Source organism: Ictidomys tridecemlineatus, chromosome 2 (assembly GCF_052094955.1).
Source record: "Ictidomys tridecemlineatus isolate mIctTri1 chromosome 2, mIctTri1.hap1, whole genome shotgun sequence".
Lineage (NCBI taxonomy): Eukaryota > Metazoa > Chordata > Mammalia > Rodentia > Sciuridae > Ictidomys > Ictidomys tridecemlineatus.
Genome location: NC_135478.1, coordinates 31,397,217 through 31,414,335, shown reverse-complemented (window position 1 = coordinate 31,414,335; position 17,119 = coordinate 31,397,217). Strand labels below are relative to the sequence as shown.

General features: G+C 36.6%; 1 protein-coding gene across 14 annotated transcripts in view; it reads left to right on the top strand.

Moving 5' to 3' along the window:
- Nucleotides 1-17,119, top strand: part of Rbms3 (RNA binding motif single stranded interacting protein 3) — a 1,318,386-nt gene that overhangs the window by 794,784 nt on the left and 506,483 nt on the right. For 10 of the 14 annotated variants that reach the window (XM_078038251.1, XM_040289900.2, XM_040289899.2 and 7 more), the window contains one exon: nt 2,338-2,510. In XM_078038251.1, coding sequence (XP_077894377.1) covers nt 2,338-2,510 — 173 coding nt within the window. The remainder of the gene's footprint in view (nt 1-2,337; nt 2,511-17,119) is intronic. The other 4 variants (XM_040289897.2, XM_040289902.2, XM_040289904.2 and 1 more) reach the window with 1 other exon arrangement.

Genomic DNA, 17,119 nt, shown 5'->3' with positions numbered 1-17,119 from the left:
CACACACACACACACACACACTAATTGTGATGAGCATTGGGTGGAGATTTGGGAAATGGAAGAATGTATGCAAACAGTTGCACTCTGATATACTAAATCCAACAGGTATTTTCTTATAACCACTTGGAAATATGGACTGGGGCAAATGTGAAATCCTAGAAGATGTAAACAGATTATTATTATAGCAGGAGCCAAAGTTGGGCACTGCTAAAACTTGGCCTCCTCTCTCTATAAGCTTATTCAATTTTTATGGCACTATATGTAGCCTAAAATTTTATTAAGGTCATACTGTTTTCTATACACTAGGTTAGGTGCTATTCATTTGAGAGTTGACATCTTCTTTGCCCTAAGGAAATATCCAAATTAGTACTAGAAATAGACATTAAATAAGGTGAGCCAAAACTACCTTGAATAGACTAAATACACTGGAAGTTAAGAAGGGTAATAACAAGAGTGCTGTAGAGTGGAACAATTTGAATCAAAAGAAGGGGTAAGAACCAACTGAGTGGAGCTGGGCAGAGTGGAAAGGGGTGAGAGGTTTCTCAGAACAGTGGAATCTGGTCCAGGAAGTGACTGGAAAGGTAGAAAGGTAGTCAGGAATCACATGTGGCTTTTAGTACAGGCTGTTAAGTCCAGATGGAGCCTTGGGTTCCATAGAAAGCTATTGCAAGATCCTAAGTGTGTAGCTTGCTCTGTTCAAGTCCACATTTGGCTCCATTCCCAGGTGTCTCACCACTCACCTGGACCATAGACCTGTTCAAGTGGGCATATTGATTGTGTTGTCTCAAGATTCTTGTTGGAATGAGATCACAGAGACACAAAGCATAGTTCTTCTTCAGTGTTATCATGCTAACCCTTAGCTTCTTTTCATGGCGGAAGTGGTTGAGTAGTTTGACATTATCTAAGTTTTTTTGCAGTTTTTGCAATTGTACCCTAAATCTGCCATCTGATGATTCTCAACCCTGAGAGATGAGTGTTCAGCTCAGAACCTAGCCATGTTTTTCCACTAGCATCTTGATGAACATGCCCGTGGTGTTTTTGACTACCATTCTAGGCTATAATCGAGAAAATGTGGGATAGTTATGTAGCGTACAACTATCACTGGCAAGACAGATTTCAGTCCCAAATATTAGCATTATTGTTATTTTTGCTAATATTTATTAGGCACTTGTTGATTTCTAGGAACCATGTTGTTTGCATCAGCTCACTGAGTGTTTATAAAGACCCTATGTTATAGAAGAGGAATATTTTTCATATTAAGGAGATCACTGCATCTCAGAGAGGTTAAGCCACTATCCAAAGATCACGCGGCTAATTAAGAGACACAGCAGGGACACAACCCAGTCTGTCAGTATAATTTGAGAACTTTAAAAGCTATGCTTGAATGCAAAAGAATTAAGCATTATGAGAATACATTTACAGGGCTGGGGTTGTGGCTCAGCAGTAGAGTGCATGCCTAGCACTTGCGAGGCCCTGGCTTCCATCTTCCATCCTCAGCACCACATAAAAATAAATGAGTGAAATAAAAAAAAAAAAAACAAAAAAAAAACAAAACAAAACCTAGCCTCTCTCCTTAAAAAAGAAAGAAAAGAAAATACATTTACAAATTCTGGTGTGCATAATTAGAAATACACTCACACTGAATATTTCAAGTTTCTGGGTGTCATTTATTAATTTCTTTTTGACATAAAATGATTTGATGGATTAAGACAGCAGTTCTCTAATGGGGTGAGATCCCTGCATTCTGTCTGTCTTGCAGATAAGTGACATACAGCATGAAGAATCAGTTTGAGAAGGGGGAAACAGCTCAGGTGGATTCACTTGTTCAAACACTCATTCCTAGAATCACGATTCATGGAATGATTTGTACATATTAGGAATTGTGCTGGATAGTAGTGATGTGGAAAACAATAGTAGCAAGTTTCTTGGGAGCAAAGGAGAGAATAGAAGAGTAGAAGCAAACGAAAGGTGTTTGGCTCTTCAAGGTAAGTTAGGGAGACTGAATTGTTTGCATTACAGAGGGAGGTAACATGCTGCTGAACAGGTGTAAGGACAGACAGTGTGATCAGGGAGAGATTCAAAAGCCTTAGGCTACTGCCAGGAGCACCTGGTAACTTCTTTTTCCTCCTTTTATGGTTAACTTATGCTGATCCCCCCAAAGCCAATGATGTCCTCAGAAAGCAACTTAGAGCAGTGCACTTGTGCAAGTGTGTGTGTGCATGCCTATGTGTGGAGACTGCAGATTCAGAAGCTTGCCTTGCTTTTCAAGTTGTGCTGCTGCCTGTGAACAGGTGTGCTGTTTTTTGCTGTTCCAGTAACGGCTTTTTCTGTTTGCAGCAGTCCTATGCACCAGCTCCCCACCCCATGGCTCCTCCCAGCCCCAGCACAAACAGCAGCAGCAACAACAGCAGCAGCAACAGCGGCGGGGAACAGTTGAGTAAAACCAACCTGTACATCAGAGGCCTTCCGCCAGGCACCACGGACCAGGACCTCATCAAGCTGTGCCAACCGTAAGTGTCCTCCTTGCTCTCTGGGCTCCCAACTCCCACAATGCCTGTGTGGCAGCACTTGTGACTGTCCCCACTTACCCATCTGCTGTTGTGTCAGGGAGGAGGGCACCTCTGGACAGTTCAGCTCATCTCAGAAAGTGGTTTCCTTGAATCCTGGTCATGCAGGTGGAAGTTCTCGAGCAGAAGGCATGGGAGTGTCGAATGCTGGCAGATGCACACATGGGGACCCTAGGGGTGGAGAGCAATGGCGGTTGTGCTCTCAGCCCAAGTAGCTAGTGGAGTTTTTGATGAATCTCCTGAGATAAGCTCTTCTTCTTGAGAAGAGTTAGTAAAGGGACCTTAAAATCTCATGAGTGGGGCAGGGGATATAGCTCAGTTGATAGAGTACTTGTCTTGCATGCACAAGGCCCTGGGTTCAATCCCTAGCACCACCAAAAAAAAAAAAAAAAAAAAAAAAATCTTATAGGTGTTGGGTTGCAAGATGGTTGTTTTCTGTGAGCCAAAGTTTTTCTGGCCAAGGCTTGGTAAATACAGGTTCTACTAGGCCAAGTCATTGGAGAACTATCAGATTAATCCTCTAGTTTCTTTGAAAGCATCTACTGTCCGGTCCAGAATCTGTCTCCCACCAAGGCCAAGAACTACATGCTAGGAAGAGTGGAAGTGCTAAAATCTTCTTTCAAAATTTTTTTTTTTTTTAATTAACCTGTTATCTACAAACACATTATTAGCCCTCTCATTTCTGGGCAGATACATTAAACATAATTAAGTTTACCCTCCCAATAAAATTAACCATGAATAATTGAGTTAAAAATCATATACCTGTATTTTTAGATAATTGCCCAGCTATTTTCAAAATCCTATCAGTGTAGGTATTTATCATAGTGTGCCTTTTCTGGGTATTTTTAAATCTAGCAAAACTAAAACTCAATGGTTCTTTTTGTCTTCTGCAATGTTTTACAAGAGGATACGTGTGTTGTAAATTTTCCAACCTCTAAAATATTGGAAGAGTAAAACAACAGGGAACATTTACTTGCCTTTGTTCTGGCTTTGAAGATTGGGAGTTCATATCAAAACAACAGAAAGTGGCAGATAAACCAAAACACAAATATACAACCATATAATCAGTTAACAACGCAGTAGGTGGATTTGTGTGAAGGCAGCCTGTTGCTGTTTACTGTCTTGATTTGTGAAAAAGGTAAGGACCTTGAAAGATAAATATTGATCTTCAAAGAAGCTGTTTTTAAAAAACAAATGTTAAAAATGCTGAGTCTAAGGCATATGAATGCATGATAGATCTTGATCTACAACATATCGGTGTTGGTGTTGAGAGTTGGCAGGTAAATAACTCAAACTTTTTCTTATTGTTAGAAAAATCAAAACTGTTTTGAAAGGTAAGGTCTTTGAAAATGTGAAAGGTGGTGGGCTTTATAAGAGACATTTCAGATGAAGTATTCCCTTTAGTCAATGCTGATGTGAAAGGAATAGTTATTATCTTTGATTTATACCCGCATTACATTCATTTAAAAAAAAATTGTCAGTACTGAGGAAAGATTTTTTTCCCCCTATTTTCTATACCACTCATAGAGCTCATTGAAACAAGTTTCCAGGCCTAAGATATTATGTTTTAAGGTCAGGAGCATATTCCAAGAGTACATATTTCTATCAGGACTTCTGTTACGGTTGATGCTGGTGGTCTCTTGAGAAGCACTGATCTCTATGGTCAGAGAGAAACACTGGCTGTTTTCTATTGCATGAAGTTTTATTTCATTGGTGAAGACAGATGGAGTTGAGATGGAATCTTTGGTTTGAAACACCTGCTTAGTCATTTTGTGATCTTGAGGCAAACAAATCACTTCTTTGCTTTGAAGTCACAGTTTCCTCTTTAAGGAAATTTAGAATGGATTGAGTTTGCTTTATTTTTCTAGGATTTTTATCCTTTTTTAATCTGTGGTGTGCAGAAGCTGCCTGATAAGTGTACTAGGGGCAATTTTTACTTGGTAGTCTGAAATAAGCAATGGTGGGAATATCCATAACACAGAAATCAGCAAATTCTACAAATCAGAACTGTTAAATTTTTGTATTTTATTGGATAGCTGGTTTATGAACATACCACTGGTGTAGCATAATACCATAAATCTCTGTCAATACCTATTTCTGCAATGAATTGGCAGATTTTTTTTATATGAAAGTATTACCTAAAAAGCTTGTGTTGGCAGGAGAGAGATGTGGGAATACAGAACCATTGTTATTTAGGATATAGGCTTTCTTAATGTTTCTTAGGTATGCTTGAAAATTTTAAGGAATACTAGGTAAACAGGATAGTGATTACTTTTCATATTATTTGCTAACTAGAAAGATCTGGTCCATGTTACTATAATTGTAAAAATTGTTTGTGAGTTCTCCAGTTACTCAAGTGATCTGGACCTGGAGTTTATTGCTTAGATCATTTTTCCTAGAAAATTGATGTGATGGGGCAGCATAATATTGTGAGAGTAAGTGTGGGCTGAGAGATTGAGCTTCCAGTCATTGTGGATGGCATCAACTGGATCTGTGGCATTAGACAAATGACTTGTGCCTTCTTAAGCTTCCTTCCCCCCATATATAATAGAATGGATCTGAACTTATTAATCTTTTACTTTTTTTCCCAACTCTAAAATTCTGATATGTGATTGAAGTCTTCATTATTTAGCATGAAACTTGCTCTGGATCACCTTTTATATTTTCTCCAATCCCCTTTATAGTGTTGACAATCCACACCTAAACCCATTCACCTGTTTGAGTCTGATTTTATGGATGAAGTTGCTTTTAGTAAGAGACTTTTAGTAAGATACTTGTAAAATTCTGGGCCTTCTTTTGCAGTGTTTGGTCTTTTCACAGTGTTCATTATTATTTTGCATTAATCTTCTGAAGTTTAAAATCATTTTTCATTCCTGTTACTCATCCAACATTTCAAAATATTTTCACCTAGAACAACAACAACAAAAAAATCCCAGATAGTATTTTTAGGTTTAAATAAACTTACCATTAGGATCCATTTTTCATGTTAATGACTATGAAATTATAAGCACTTTTAGAGTTAATACTACTTTTATTATAGGAAATGCAATATTTACTAATATTCATGCTCATAAAATAATAGGAAACAGATACATAAAAAAGGCATGGACATGTTGAATTTTATGGTATTAGTATGTAATATCCATATTAATGCTAATCAACAGCAAGAAAGCTATATGAAAGAAAAGATATTGCTTTGTTTATCAGTGTATAATACAAGAGAAAATCCTTATTAAGGAATTCTATTTACATTAATCATCAAAGCTCCTACATTCAGATTGCAAGTGAAATGAAAGGAAAGAAGACAAAATTTGAAAATAACAGATATGAAGAATGATTTTATTCTAGATAATTTGTTTAGGTATACTTATGTTTTTAAAAAAATATGTTACATTGTATATATTGTAGGAAACAACACACTTAAAAATTTTGTATTATCTATCCTGAGAAAACTTTAGGAACTTTATTATGTTCTCAGTCAAGAAGTCTTTACAGAGCACCTTTGACATGCATGTGTTAAGGTTTGGTGGTAGGTATATTTAGATGAAGGACTTGGCTTAGCAGAGTTTGTATTTTACTAGGGAAAATAAACATTAATTAAATAGTCATATGATTTGATATAAAAATGCAACTATGCAAAAAATGAGACACATGTGATTAGACAGTTTAAAGTAAAGGATTAGATCTAGCTTCTCTGAGGAAGCCACAATCAACCTGAGATCAGAAGGATGAATAGGCATATCTAAGGAAGGGAAGAACATTCCAGGTAGAGGAAGCTTCATGTGTGCAGAATCAGTGGCTGGGGGGAGCATGGCAAAGCCAAGGGGCTAGAGTGGGAAGTGGAGTGCAGAACAAAATGAATTGGAGCATGGTGAAGGACAAGATGATCTGTCTAGATTTCATTAGGAGCTGTGTTTTATCCTGAGAATAATGGAGGAAGCCAGTGGAGGAAGCTGTTGAATTGTCATAAAGAGGAAAAGGGCACAATTAGAATTTTGTTCCAAAATGATAATTCCAGCTGCACAGTGAAGAGAAGGAATCCCATGAAATCAAGGAATAGAAGAGATGTAGCTGAAGAGTAAGCTGGAGGAAGAGTGATTTACATTTAGAGATGAGTGTATGAGAATTCGTATGGTGATGGTAGAACAATTATGCATGGTAAAGGACGCATTTCATTATATGCTTTTTTTTCCATGAAAAAAGAAAAAAAAACTTGAGAGATTATTAATCGAAATAACTTCTAAAGAAACAGCAAAGTGGCACAATGTAGAACCCAAATCAATTATCGTCAGTTAATTTTGTTTTCCTTACCAGTCACGAATGGACCAGCTATATACTATCAGATGATATGGGCTGAATATATTCAGTGACTGTAATATTAAGAGCACACAAGGCAAATATAATAAAGACTAAAACTCCAGTCTCTGGGTGTTCACATAAATATATTCCTAAGATGAATTATCAGTTAGAGACCAAGGGTAGAGACTTTGACCACATGTCCCCAATGCTTATCACAAGAAGAGCAGATGAAAGTGTGAGAAGATAGATTTGGTTTAATAGAGAGAGGGAGAGTACTGCAACATTTTTGGACCAAATCAAATTGTGATGGCACAAAAGATTTTTCATATATTAAATTATTATTTCCCCCTTCAAAGAAATTGATGACTTCTATTATATGATTGTGAACATGGCTTGAAATACATTTAAATTGCTCTTATAAGAATAAAACCAAATAGAAACCATAATGGATAGTATCTAAAATGGAAAAAAAATCATTAATGTGTTTACATTTTCCACATCGACCCTATCTTTTATCTAAGCATCTCTGTGGCTGATTCATCTTAATTAATACATGCCCTCAGAAAGCCCTGGCCAGTTGTCCCCCCACTTCCACCTGATTAGTCTGGCCTTAATTAAAATAGTAGAAGCAAAGAGAATGGTTCTTGTGATAAAGCAAAGGGGCTACTTGAAGGACCCTGGATACAGAAGGAAAGGAAGTGGAGGGAGGCCCTCAGTTTGGTATACACACGTTCTCACCCATCCCCTGAAGGGTAGGAAAATCCTCTGTGCCACCGTTCTTTTTTTTTCTTTTTTTTTTCTTTCTGTGAATGTTGTCTTTGCTCAAATTTCTGACACCCTAGCATTACCCCTTAAGAAGGAAACTGCGAATGTCATTTAAAGATTTAACAGGAGAGGATAAACACCCACGATGAAAAGCCGGAGGGACAAAATAAAGAGTGTGTGTACTCAGGAACTGAAGGGTTGCCCCAGCTAATCTCACCCTCCCCTGTTGGGAGCCTTCTCCTGGTGTGCGAAACCCTGAATAGTAAGAGCAGACTCAAGTGCCATCGGGGCCTGAGTGCAGAGTCCATTATAGGCTGTGTCAGACAGTTTTGACAAATGCACCAACACAATCAAACCTTTTATCAATTTAAAAGTAACCTTGTCACAGTCATCTGTCAAACTGTTCAGATACAACTAAAGGCAAACAAGTCATCACGCACTCGGGGGTAACCAAGTAAATAAGAAAAATGTGACTGGGGATGTTTTTGAGTTCTTTCTTGCTGTGTCACTGAAGATTTAAAAGTTCCCTCTCATCAGACCCAAGGATATTTATTAGTAGCTTTCTTCTATAAGTCAGACTCCAATTACGTAGCTGCTTTTGAGGTGTCATAAATCTGCAATGGTGGCGTGTGTGAGCAGGAAGTGAATTCAGAATCTTGGAACCCTGTCTTGGCATTTCTTAAAATGAGAATGTCTTAAAGATCCAAATGGATATAACCACTCAAATGGTTCTTTGAGTCAGTACAGATCCAACACTTGATTTTAATTCAGATTTTGACACCATCTTATTTGCCAGTTATCTATTAAAAACAGACACAGTTTTTGACTAGTAATGAATGAATAACTGTCATGAATAATGCAATCATCACTATGCATATATTATTGCAACATTAATTATGTATTGCAGGACATGTACTCTGTTTTTATATCATTTAATGTTCAAAGGACCTATGAAGTGGGAATAATAAAAATAATAAAACTGAGGCTCAAAGAATTTGAGGAATTTGTTCAAATTTATGTAGCCCCCAGCATCCAAAATCTGGCTTCAGTATAAAGCTCTCATTCATCATAACTAAAACATTCGTAAAATAAGAACCATAATTCTTGGATTCTTAAATCCGAGACTGCCCATGAGAATCCCTCAGGGAGCTTTAATAAGTGGGAGGTCTGAATCTCATCCTCCAGGGATTCTTGTTTAAGTAGTATGGGGTCAGCCTGGACATGAGGGGTGATAAAGCCTACTCAGGTAATTCTAATAGGCAGCACAGTTTGAGAACCCCTCAAGTTAATGGTGCCCACACCTATAAGAAAGCATAATTTAATTCTCTATTTTATATTCCTTACTCTTTCATAAGATCTAGCAGTTTCATAGAATCTACCACTTTGCTTTCAATTAAAACTGGGGAAGACTTAAAAACATATTTTATTGACAACTTGGGGATATATTCAGTTTTCAGATTACAAAACTAAATTTTCTCATTAGGGACTTGGGAGAATCAACTCCAATAATAGAAATCTCCAAGTGATTTAAAGGTGTGCTTGGGAGAATCTCATTCCCCTTCATCACATCATTTTCATAAATCTTTCTTCAACATTGTAGTGTTTTAAGAGTGTTTGTATTTAATTAATGATTTTATGGGAAACTTTCTATTTTGATTGATGTTGCTCAATTTCTATGCCTATTTACATTTTTTCTTACAGGCCATAGTCTGGAGAACAAAGGTCTTGTGAATCTTAAAGAACAATTCACATCTTCTAACATTTGGGTCATTCTAGAAATTATTGTTTGATTTCTGACCATTCCTGATTCATTATTTCATTACTTTGATGAGACTGTTCTGTTGAATGCATATGTCTCTCATATACTCTTTGAAAACATATTTCGTGGAATTGCTGATAACTGAAATGCTATTCCTTGTGTATCCTAAAAACCAAGAAGCCACAATAAAAAATGAACCTATGAATGCACCACTTACCCTAGTTTACGGTGGTGGTAGCACAAAAGAGATGAGGATGTAAAGGATATGACAGACCCTGAGTGTACCAAGAGAAGGTCTGGAGCTTGGGGAGCAGTGGGATTCCAGGCAGGGTTCATGGTGAATACCTGGAAGCCTGAGGGACTTGGGGTTCAAGGGCAGGATCTGGCCAGTCCTAGTGGTATCCTGGATTTCAGTTTGTTGAGTCATTTTCAGATTGACAAATACACCTCCCTCTTTGTAATCCTTATCTGATCTCTCTGTCACCCTGTTGAGCCCTCCTCTACTCTCAAAACTTGCCGCTTTCATGGCTGTCACACTCCTCCAACCTGTTTTTTTTTTTTCCTACCTTTTAGAGATTCTTCTTTGTAGCTTCCCTTTCTCTATCTGCCTCTTGCATGTTTTAGAGTTTTCTGGATGTTGGACCTCTCCTATTCTCACTCTATAAACTATTGACTCCCTACTATGTACATAACTTCTGCTATTCTGATGATTGTTAAATCCACAAATCCAACCCATGAAATCTTTGTTATTTGTTTTTAATCCCTAGGTCCATTAATCTCTAGACAATTCCAACTTGATATCCCCAAAGCTATCAAACCCATTGTCCAAACAGGTTTATTCCTAGACCCATTCCTTTTGTGATGGTTTCTTTCTTCATGAATGGTACCCTCATCTATTCTGTCATCAAAAAAACCAAAAACAAATGAAAAAACAGGTTATTCATACCCAATATCTCCTTAGTTTCACTTCCACCATAGTTCCACCATTTATTACAAAGTAATATTATAAGGAATAGAAAAATCTCTCCATAGAACTTGCATTCTCATGGAGAGAGATGATGCATGAATGAAGGAATGATTAAAACTTCATAATACAGAAAGGCCATAAAAATCTGGTTGTAATAATAACTAGGAGGTTATCATAGACCAAGTGTCTTCTTTAAGGTTAAGATTTCAATTTCAAGAAGGAATCAGGCAGATGACATTCAAAATGAATAACATTAAAGACACATGTAAGGTCTTGTAGAAAACCTGTAGGCAGAAATGAACTTGGTGTATTCCTGGAAAATTTTAAAAAAATAGCTATTCCTGTGCGAAAAATTGATTTTAGAGGAGCACAGAAAACAAACAAGGAAATGTACAAGGAAGCCATTGTGGAAATCTAGAAAGGAGGTGGGATGGCTTGGAGTTGGATCACAGTGAGTGGTGGGGTTAAAAGTGTGGTAATCTCTATATATTTTGGAGACAGTTTTGAGAGAATTCACTGATGAGTTCAACAGGAGAGGAGTGGTAAGGGAAAGAGATACAGGGATAACTCCTCAAATTTTGATCTGAGCAACAAACAAGGGAGACTAGAGAGCCATTTAATAAGATGAAGTGTATTATAGAAGGAGCAATTTTGAGGAGAGAGAAATCAAGAATTTTTCTCACTCATGTTATTCTTTATTAGTCATACATGACCAGTAGAATGCATTTATGTACTTTTATATACATAGATGGGGTATAATTTCTCATTTTTCTGATTTTACATGTTGTAAAATCACATTGGCCATGCAGTCATATATGTACATAAGGTAATAATATCGGTTTCTTTCTACTATCCTTCCTATTCCCATATCTCCTCCTTTAGTCGACTCTACCTATTCTTCCCTAGTGCGCCACCACTTATTGTGAATTAGCATCCACATATTAGAGAAAACATTCAGTCTTTGGGTTTTTTTGGGATTGGATTATTTTGCTTAGCATGATATTCTCCAACTCCATCCATTTACTGGAAAATGCCATAATTTCATTATTTTTAATTATGAATAATATTTAATTGAATATATATTTATATATACATATATGTGTGTGTGTGAAATGAGCTGCTCTAAACTTTGAGGTGGCTGCATCATTGTATGCTGATTTTATCAGTCTTGTTACTTTTGAGACTCCATTAGACATCTAAAATATTTTCCTTTGCAACCAACAAAATAAGAGAATACTGATAAAAAGCACATAAGGCATATATGATTCCAGTTTTCAAGGGAAAGGTTAGTGTAAAAGATATAGAATGGGAGTCATATAAATTATATACAATGAGATAATAATATGGTACCTAATGTGTACTAGACACTAAGTGTTTTATCATGTAAGTACTTTTCATTATATGTGTTCATTCATTTTTCATTCCCCATGCCAATTCCCACTTTATTGTTGAGAAAACAGTGACACAAAGAAGTCAAGTGCCTTTCCCAAGGCTACACTGCTAGCAATTGGCAAGTCCAATGTTAAATTGGAGAGTTTAATGATTATGTTGAATACTATTGAGGAACCAAGAAATATGCCAACGAAAGAGTTACTTTTGGAATTGGAAACATCAAGGCCATTGACCAACTTTACCAGGAAAGTATTTGCAGTGACACAAGCAGAAGGTCATTGTAGAAGGTCCTTCTGACTGTACACCAGACCGTCCTTTCAAGTGGAAATGCTCATCTCCCCTTTCTGCCACTCTAACCTAAAAGTCACCTTTCCTTTGCTACTGTTTCCCCCAGATGTTCTGATTTACTCTATCCTCCATCTCTCCCTCTCTATCTCTGTAGCTGGGTTTCTTGTCTCTCCTTTATTCCATTCTTCCTCTTTTCCTATCAATTTTTACTCCTTCCCTACCTGGAAACTTTTGAGGACAATAGATTGGTCTTCTTCATTTTCGTACCCCCAGTTCCTAGCACACTACCAAGTAAGTGGCAAGTGATACATATATAATAACTGATATATATATATATATCACTGAATAAAGCTCAAATTCATCAGTTATATAACAATAATTTTATTGGACATATAAAACTTGTTCCAGTGTAGACTTTGAGTTATTAGTCGGAAATATAGGAAACAGTATTTTATCTTGGATATTAGGTCCAACACAGTTCCTCCGGAGTGAAAGATGAAAGGCTTTAAATATGACTCTCTTCTATTATGCAGATCTCAAGGAGAGTTTGGGAGGGAGACTCCAGGATAACTTGAGTCACACATATTAAAGGGAACCAAGTAAAGATCAATACCTCTTACTCACTCACTGTGGCTGCTGAGACAAGAAATAGCCATTTATTCTTTCCTGAGACATCGGGTTTCAGCTGTCAAACAGAGCACAGTGTTCCACTGACTCTGCTCATTCCATAACTAATGCAAAGTCATTTGGTCTCATTGAATGTTTGCTGGGGGGAAAAAAAAATTCTTGCAGTATTCTCTTTGCAACCAATGACTTTTGGGGAGCACAAAATAAGAGAATGTTTATGAGAAAACATACAAAGCATATCTGTATATTTGGCATATGAAAGCAATAACCTTTTATCTGAAATTGGCTGTAGTGTTATCTATGCACTCTGTTTAATTATATGACTGGTAATAAGCTCCTACGTATGAACTATTCTTAAAAAGGAAAATTAAAATTCTTCTTATCTGTTGTCATATTCATTATATATCTAACACCAGTAGCTCTTGAGAAACGAGACCTTCATTTTACACAATAAATAGGACCATAATATTTTAGCAAGTAGATTTGTTGTTTTAAGTTTTTAAATTAGTATTATTAAGGGATAAAATCCAATGCACTCATTTAAAGTGCAGGACCTGATACATTTTGACAAATATATACACCTATGGAGCCCCCACAAAAATACAGATATGAAAACTTTCCATATCCATAAGTTTTTAAAAATATAGCATATGCCAGGAAGTTCACAGTTTAACATCATCCTACTAAGAAAACAAAGAAGTAGCTTGATGCATGAGAGTAGCATGTAATTCTTGGTCAGTTGTGGGCTCTAATTACCTTTGACCAAGTCATCTAGAACTGTGAGCCTCACTGTGCCTGATAAATGCTAGTTAATGTTATCATCCTATGCAATGGAGACAATCTATGGCAATTCATATTTTTACATAGCAAGGTAAAATTCACCATAATTTTAAGGGTTCTGTAGTCAAACAAAACACCTTGTTTGGTTTTAATATCATCCTATCTTATTGACTAACTGAGGTTGTATGCATATGGCCACTGTGGATCCTTATATTGTTTTGTAACAGCTTATATCATTACTTCTGTCCATCATACTATGTTTTACACCATGAACATTTACAACAACAGGATAAATACATACATACAATTTAGGCTGCACTTAAAATATGAAAATTAAGTCAGGTGCAGTTGTACACACCTGTAAATCCCTGCCTTAGCAACTTAGTGAGACGCTAGCTCAACAAACAAAAAAGGACTGGGGGTGTAGTTCAGGGGAAATGTGCCCATGGGTTCAACTCCCAGTTCCTAATAATAATAATAATAATAATAATAACAATAACAACAACAACAATTATTATTATTATTATTATTATTGTTATTGTTATGATATATAGTGCAAAAAATTAAAAATACAGCTGTGGTGCATAAATATATCATAGTAAATGTCATTTAAAATGTAAAATGGAAATTTTTGAATTAAAAAGTCTACAAGCATCTAGTACTTCAGTATAATTAGGTGGTTTAAAACATTTGGCAATATTAGTCAGTGTGTGTGTGTGTGTGTGTGTGTGTGTGTGTGTGTGTGTCTCAGTGGTATTCTTACATTCTTATATCTTATTCCTGAATCAACAAGTTGAGTTTAACATCAGGTTGAATCATGTCTTTTTACAAAGCTATCTCTTTTTCTTGTATGTTTATTAGACACCAATATTTCTTTAAAGATGTTAAATTTAGAATCAGGGAGATAGATGACTAAATAATATCAATTGTTACAATATTTATTCATAGGATGTAAATCCAGATGCATGTCAAAGTTTGTTCAGGTTGATTTCTTCCTGAGATGTTATTGTCCTATTAAGCTGCTCTGTTCAATACAACATTATGTGGGACTCAGTTTTCTAATTTCTCCAGAAGCTTTTTTTTTTCTTTTTAACCACATTCATTGTAGAATTCCAGTTTCCCATCTGATGTGTTGACAGATATGGGAGCAGCATATTTCATGCTATTTCACTTAATTGAGCATTTTCCAGGAATAGAAAGCCTATTACTTCCTTTCTCTGAACAGTTTTCTTTGTTCTGTGTTCATTAGAGGAATCATGCTCATGCCGAAATGCTTGGGTTCAGTTCTCAAAGCTATTGTTTATCACCTGTGTGTCCTTGGACAAGCTGCACAACTCCTCTGTTCCTAAGTATTGCTTTCTATAAAGTCTATATAGTAATGGCATCTCCCCTTTTTTTGAGTTAAAAGAATGGAATTAATAAATACACAGAAAATACTTAAGTATGGTCTGTTAGGGAGGGAGTACCCAAAGAGTTATTTGGTTATTTTTGTTCAAATGGTTTATTGATATGTACTAAAATCAGGCATTGCAGCATACTATTCAAAGTCCTCTGGTGCTGTGAAATTCTTTAATTCTAGACTCTGTGTGTATAAGCACAATTAACCTTTATTACTCAAAGCACAAACCTTGGTATTTTGAAATTCTATACGTGAATTTCAAAGGCACGAGCCTCACTTTAGTTTGTTTCCTTCAAGATTGAGCCTTGCTGATTCTTGCACAGGAATCTTGGGAAGGCAACCAAGTTCAAGATAAGGAACAGCCCTGTTTCTCAGGCGTGTTTTGACATCACAGGGCAAGCCAGAGACACAATCTATAGGTCAAGGTCAACTGGCAGATCATTGTAATCACCCACATGGACTTTGGGTATTAGGTGTCCTTAGGATACATTCACAACCACAAACCAGAAAAAGATGATGAGCAATTTAAGTTAAGAATTGGAAGTGAGGTTACTGGAGAATTCTCAACAATTCCCCGATTTCAAAATTTAAAAGGAGTCATCCTGCACTAATAGAGAGTGACAGCTCTGGAGAAGGACAGGAGGTACGTTTCCAGGGAACACTTTCAGGTCAGGACCATTTCGTCTGAGCAGAAAGTGATTTTCAGTGGGCCGTTAAATAACCAGTCTGCTCTTGGTTCTCTGCCTCTCTACGTGACTCTCTTTTTCTAACTCTAAAGCAAAAGGGTAGGATTTTATTAGGTTACAACTTCACACCGTTTCTGAGCAAGATTAATGAATTTGTATTCAGTCCATGTTTGGGTTTCAGTGAAAAGGACAATCATAATGAGATCTGACATTTCCATGAAGGCTTTGTACCAGGTATTGTTAAGGGCACTCCACAGGTAGAATGATGCACTCTTTCTGATTTGCAGAGAAAATTTGGCCACACCTTTGCATACAAGGCACTGGTTTTATGCTATCTGTGGGTAGGTTTGAGATGCTCTGTTTGATGCAAGATTTTAGTGGGACAGTTCTGTGTCCTGGACAACTTTTAATCCCTGGGTAACTGTCCATCCCAGGCAAACCGGGACTCTCTTTAAAAATATATGAAGTCCCTCCATTTTCAATCAGATGACATGATTCTCTCTTGAAGCCAAGGGAACCTAGATACATCAAGAGGTTAAGTAATTTTCTGAATTTGTCAAAGCTCTAGACATTTCCTCAAGGTGGCTGACTGAGGACTCAAATGCAGGCATTTGATCCTATCTCTTGGTCTCCACCTGGGCTTAACTACTGGGATAAACACTTGAATTGTTAAAGCAGACTACTCACCAGAACTCATCCTATAACTCAGGTAATGCAATCCCTGCAGATGTAGGGAGAAGAGGAAAACTCTTTCCACACCATTCGTTGGTGACAACAAACTATGATGCATATTCTAGTCCCAGAAATGCTTGCCAGTGGCCGCAATGGAATGCATTTCTTTGCCACTAATAGAAAATTAATGAATCTCTTGCAATATTCTGCCCAAACAACATACCAGTAACTTGCAGATGGTATAACACCTTGCATAATAACTACTTGAGATTAAGGGTTGAATGTCGAGTTTGGAGAAAAAAAAAATAGTTCACAAAATGTGTTTTGTTTATGTTAATGTACTTTCTTGGTTTTTTACAAGAGAGCATGAAAAGGTATTTCAACAAATTATGATAAAATATCTGCAAATATGAAATTGTGTTTCAAATGGAAGTTGCCACCTCCCTAGTTATCTTTGTGATTTAGATGCCCTTTGATACAGTTTTATTATTTCTATCACTCACTGCCTGAATAAACCACCAAATGTTCTGAGTAGAGCAATATAATAATTCTCAGGCTTTGGAATTTGGAAAAGCTGTAAAATAACAAAATAATAAAAGGGAGGTCAACATGGTCCACTTTTAACTTTATTAAACAATGATATTAAAATAAAATACCTACTATTTACCATTTACTAGCCCATAGACTGAAGAGCATAAATTCACTCTCACTAGGACACTATTCTTTAAAAGATTATTTCAACACCAAATAGCCATCCTAAGAGCCACCCTATAAGTGTCATGAACTGGAAAATTAAACTGTATCCCAACCTATTCCAAAAGTAGAGGTAACATTCCTCTCAGATTAATCTCCAGTGCCACAAAAAAAGAAAGAAAGAAAAATAAGTAGAGGTTCTGTTGCAGAGAAAATTTGGCCACA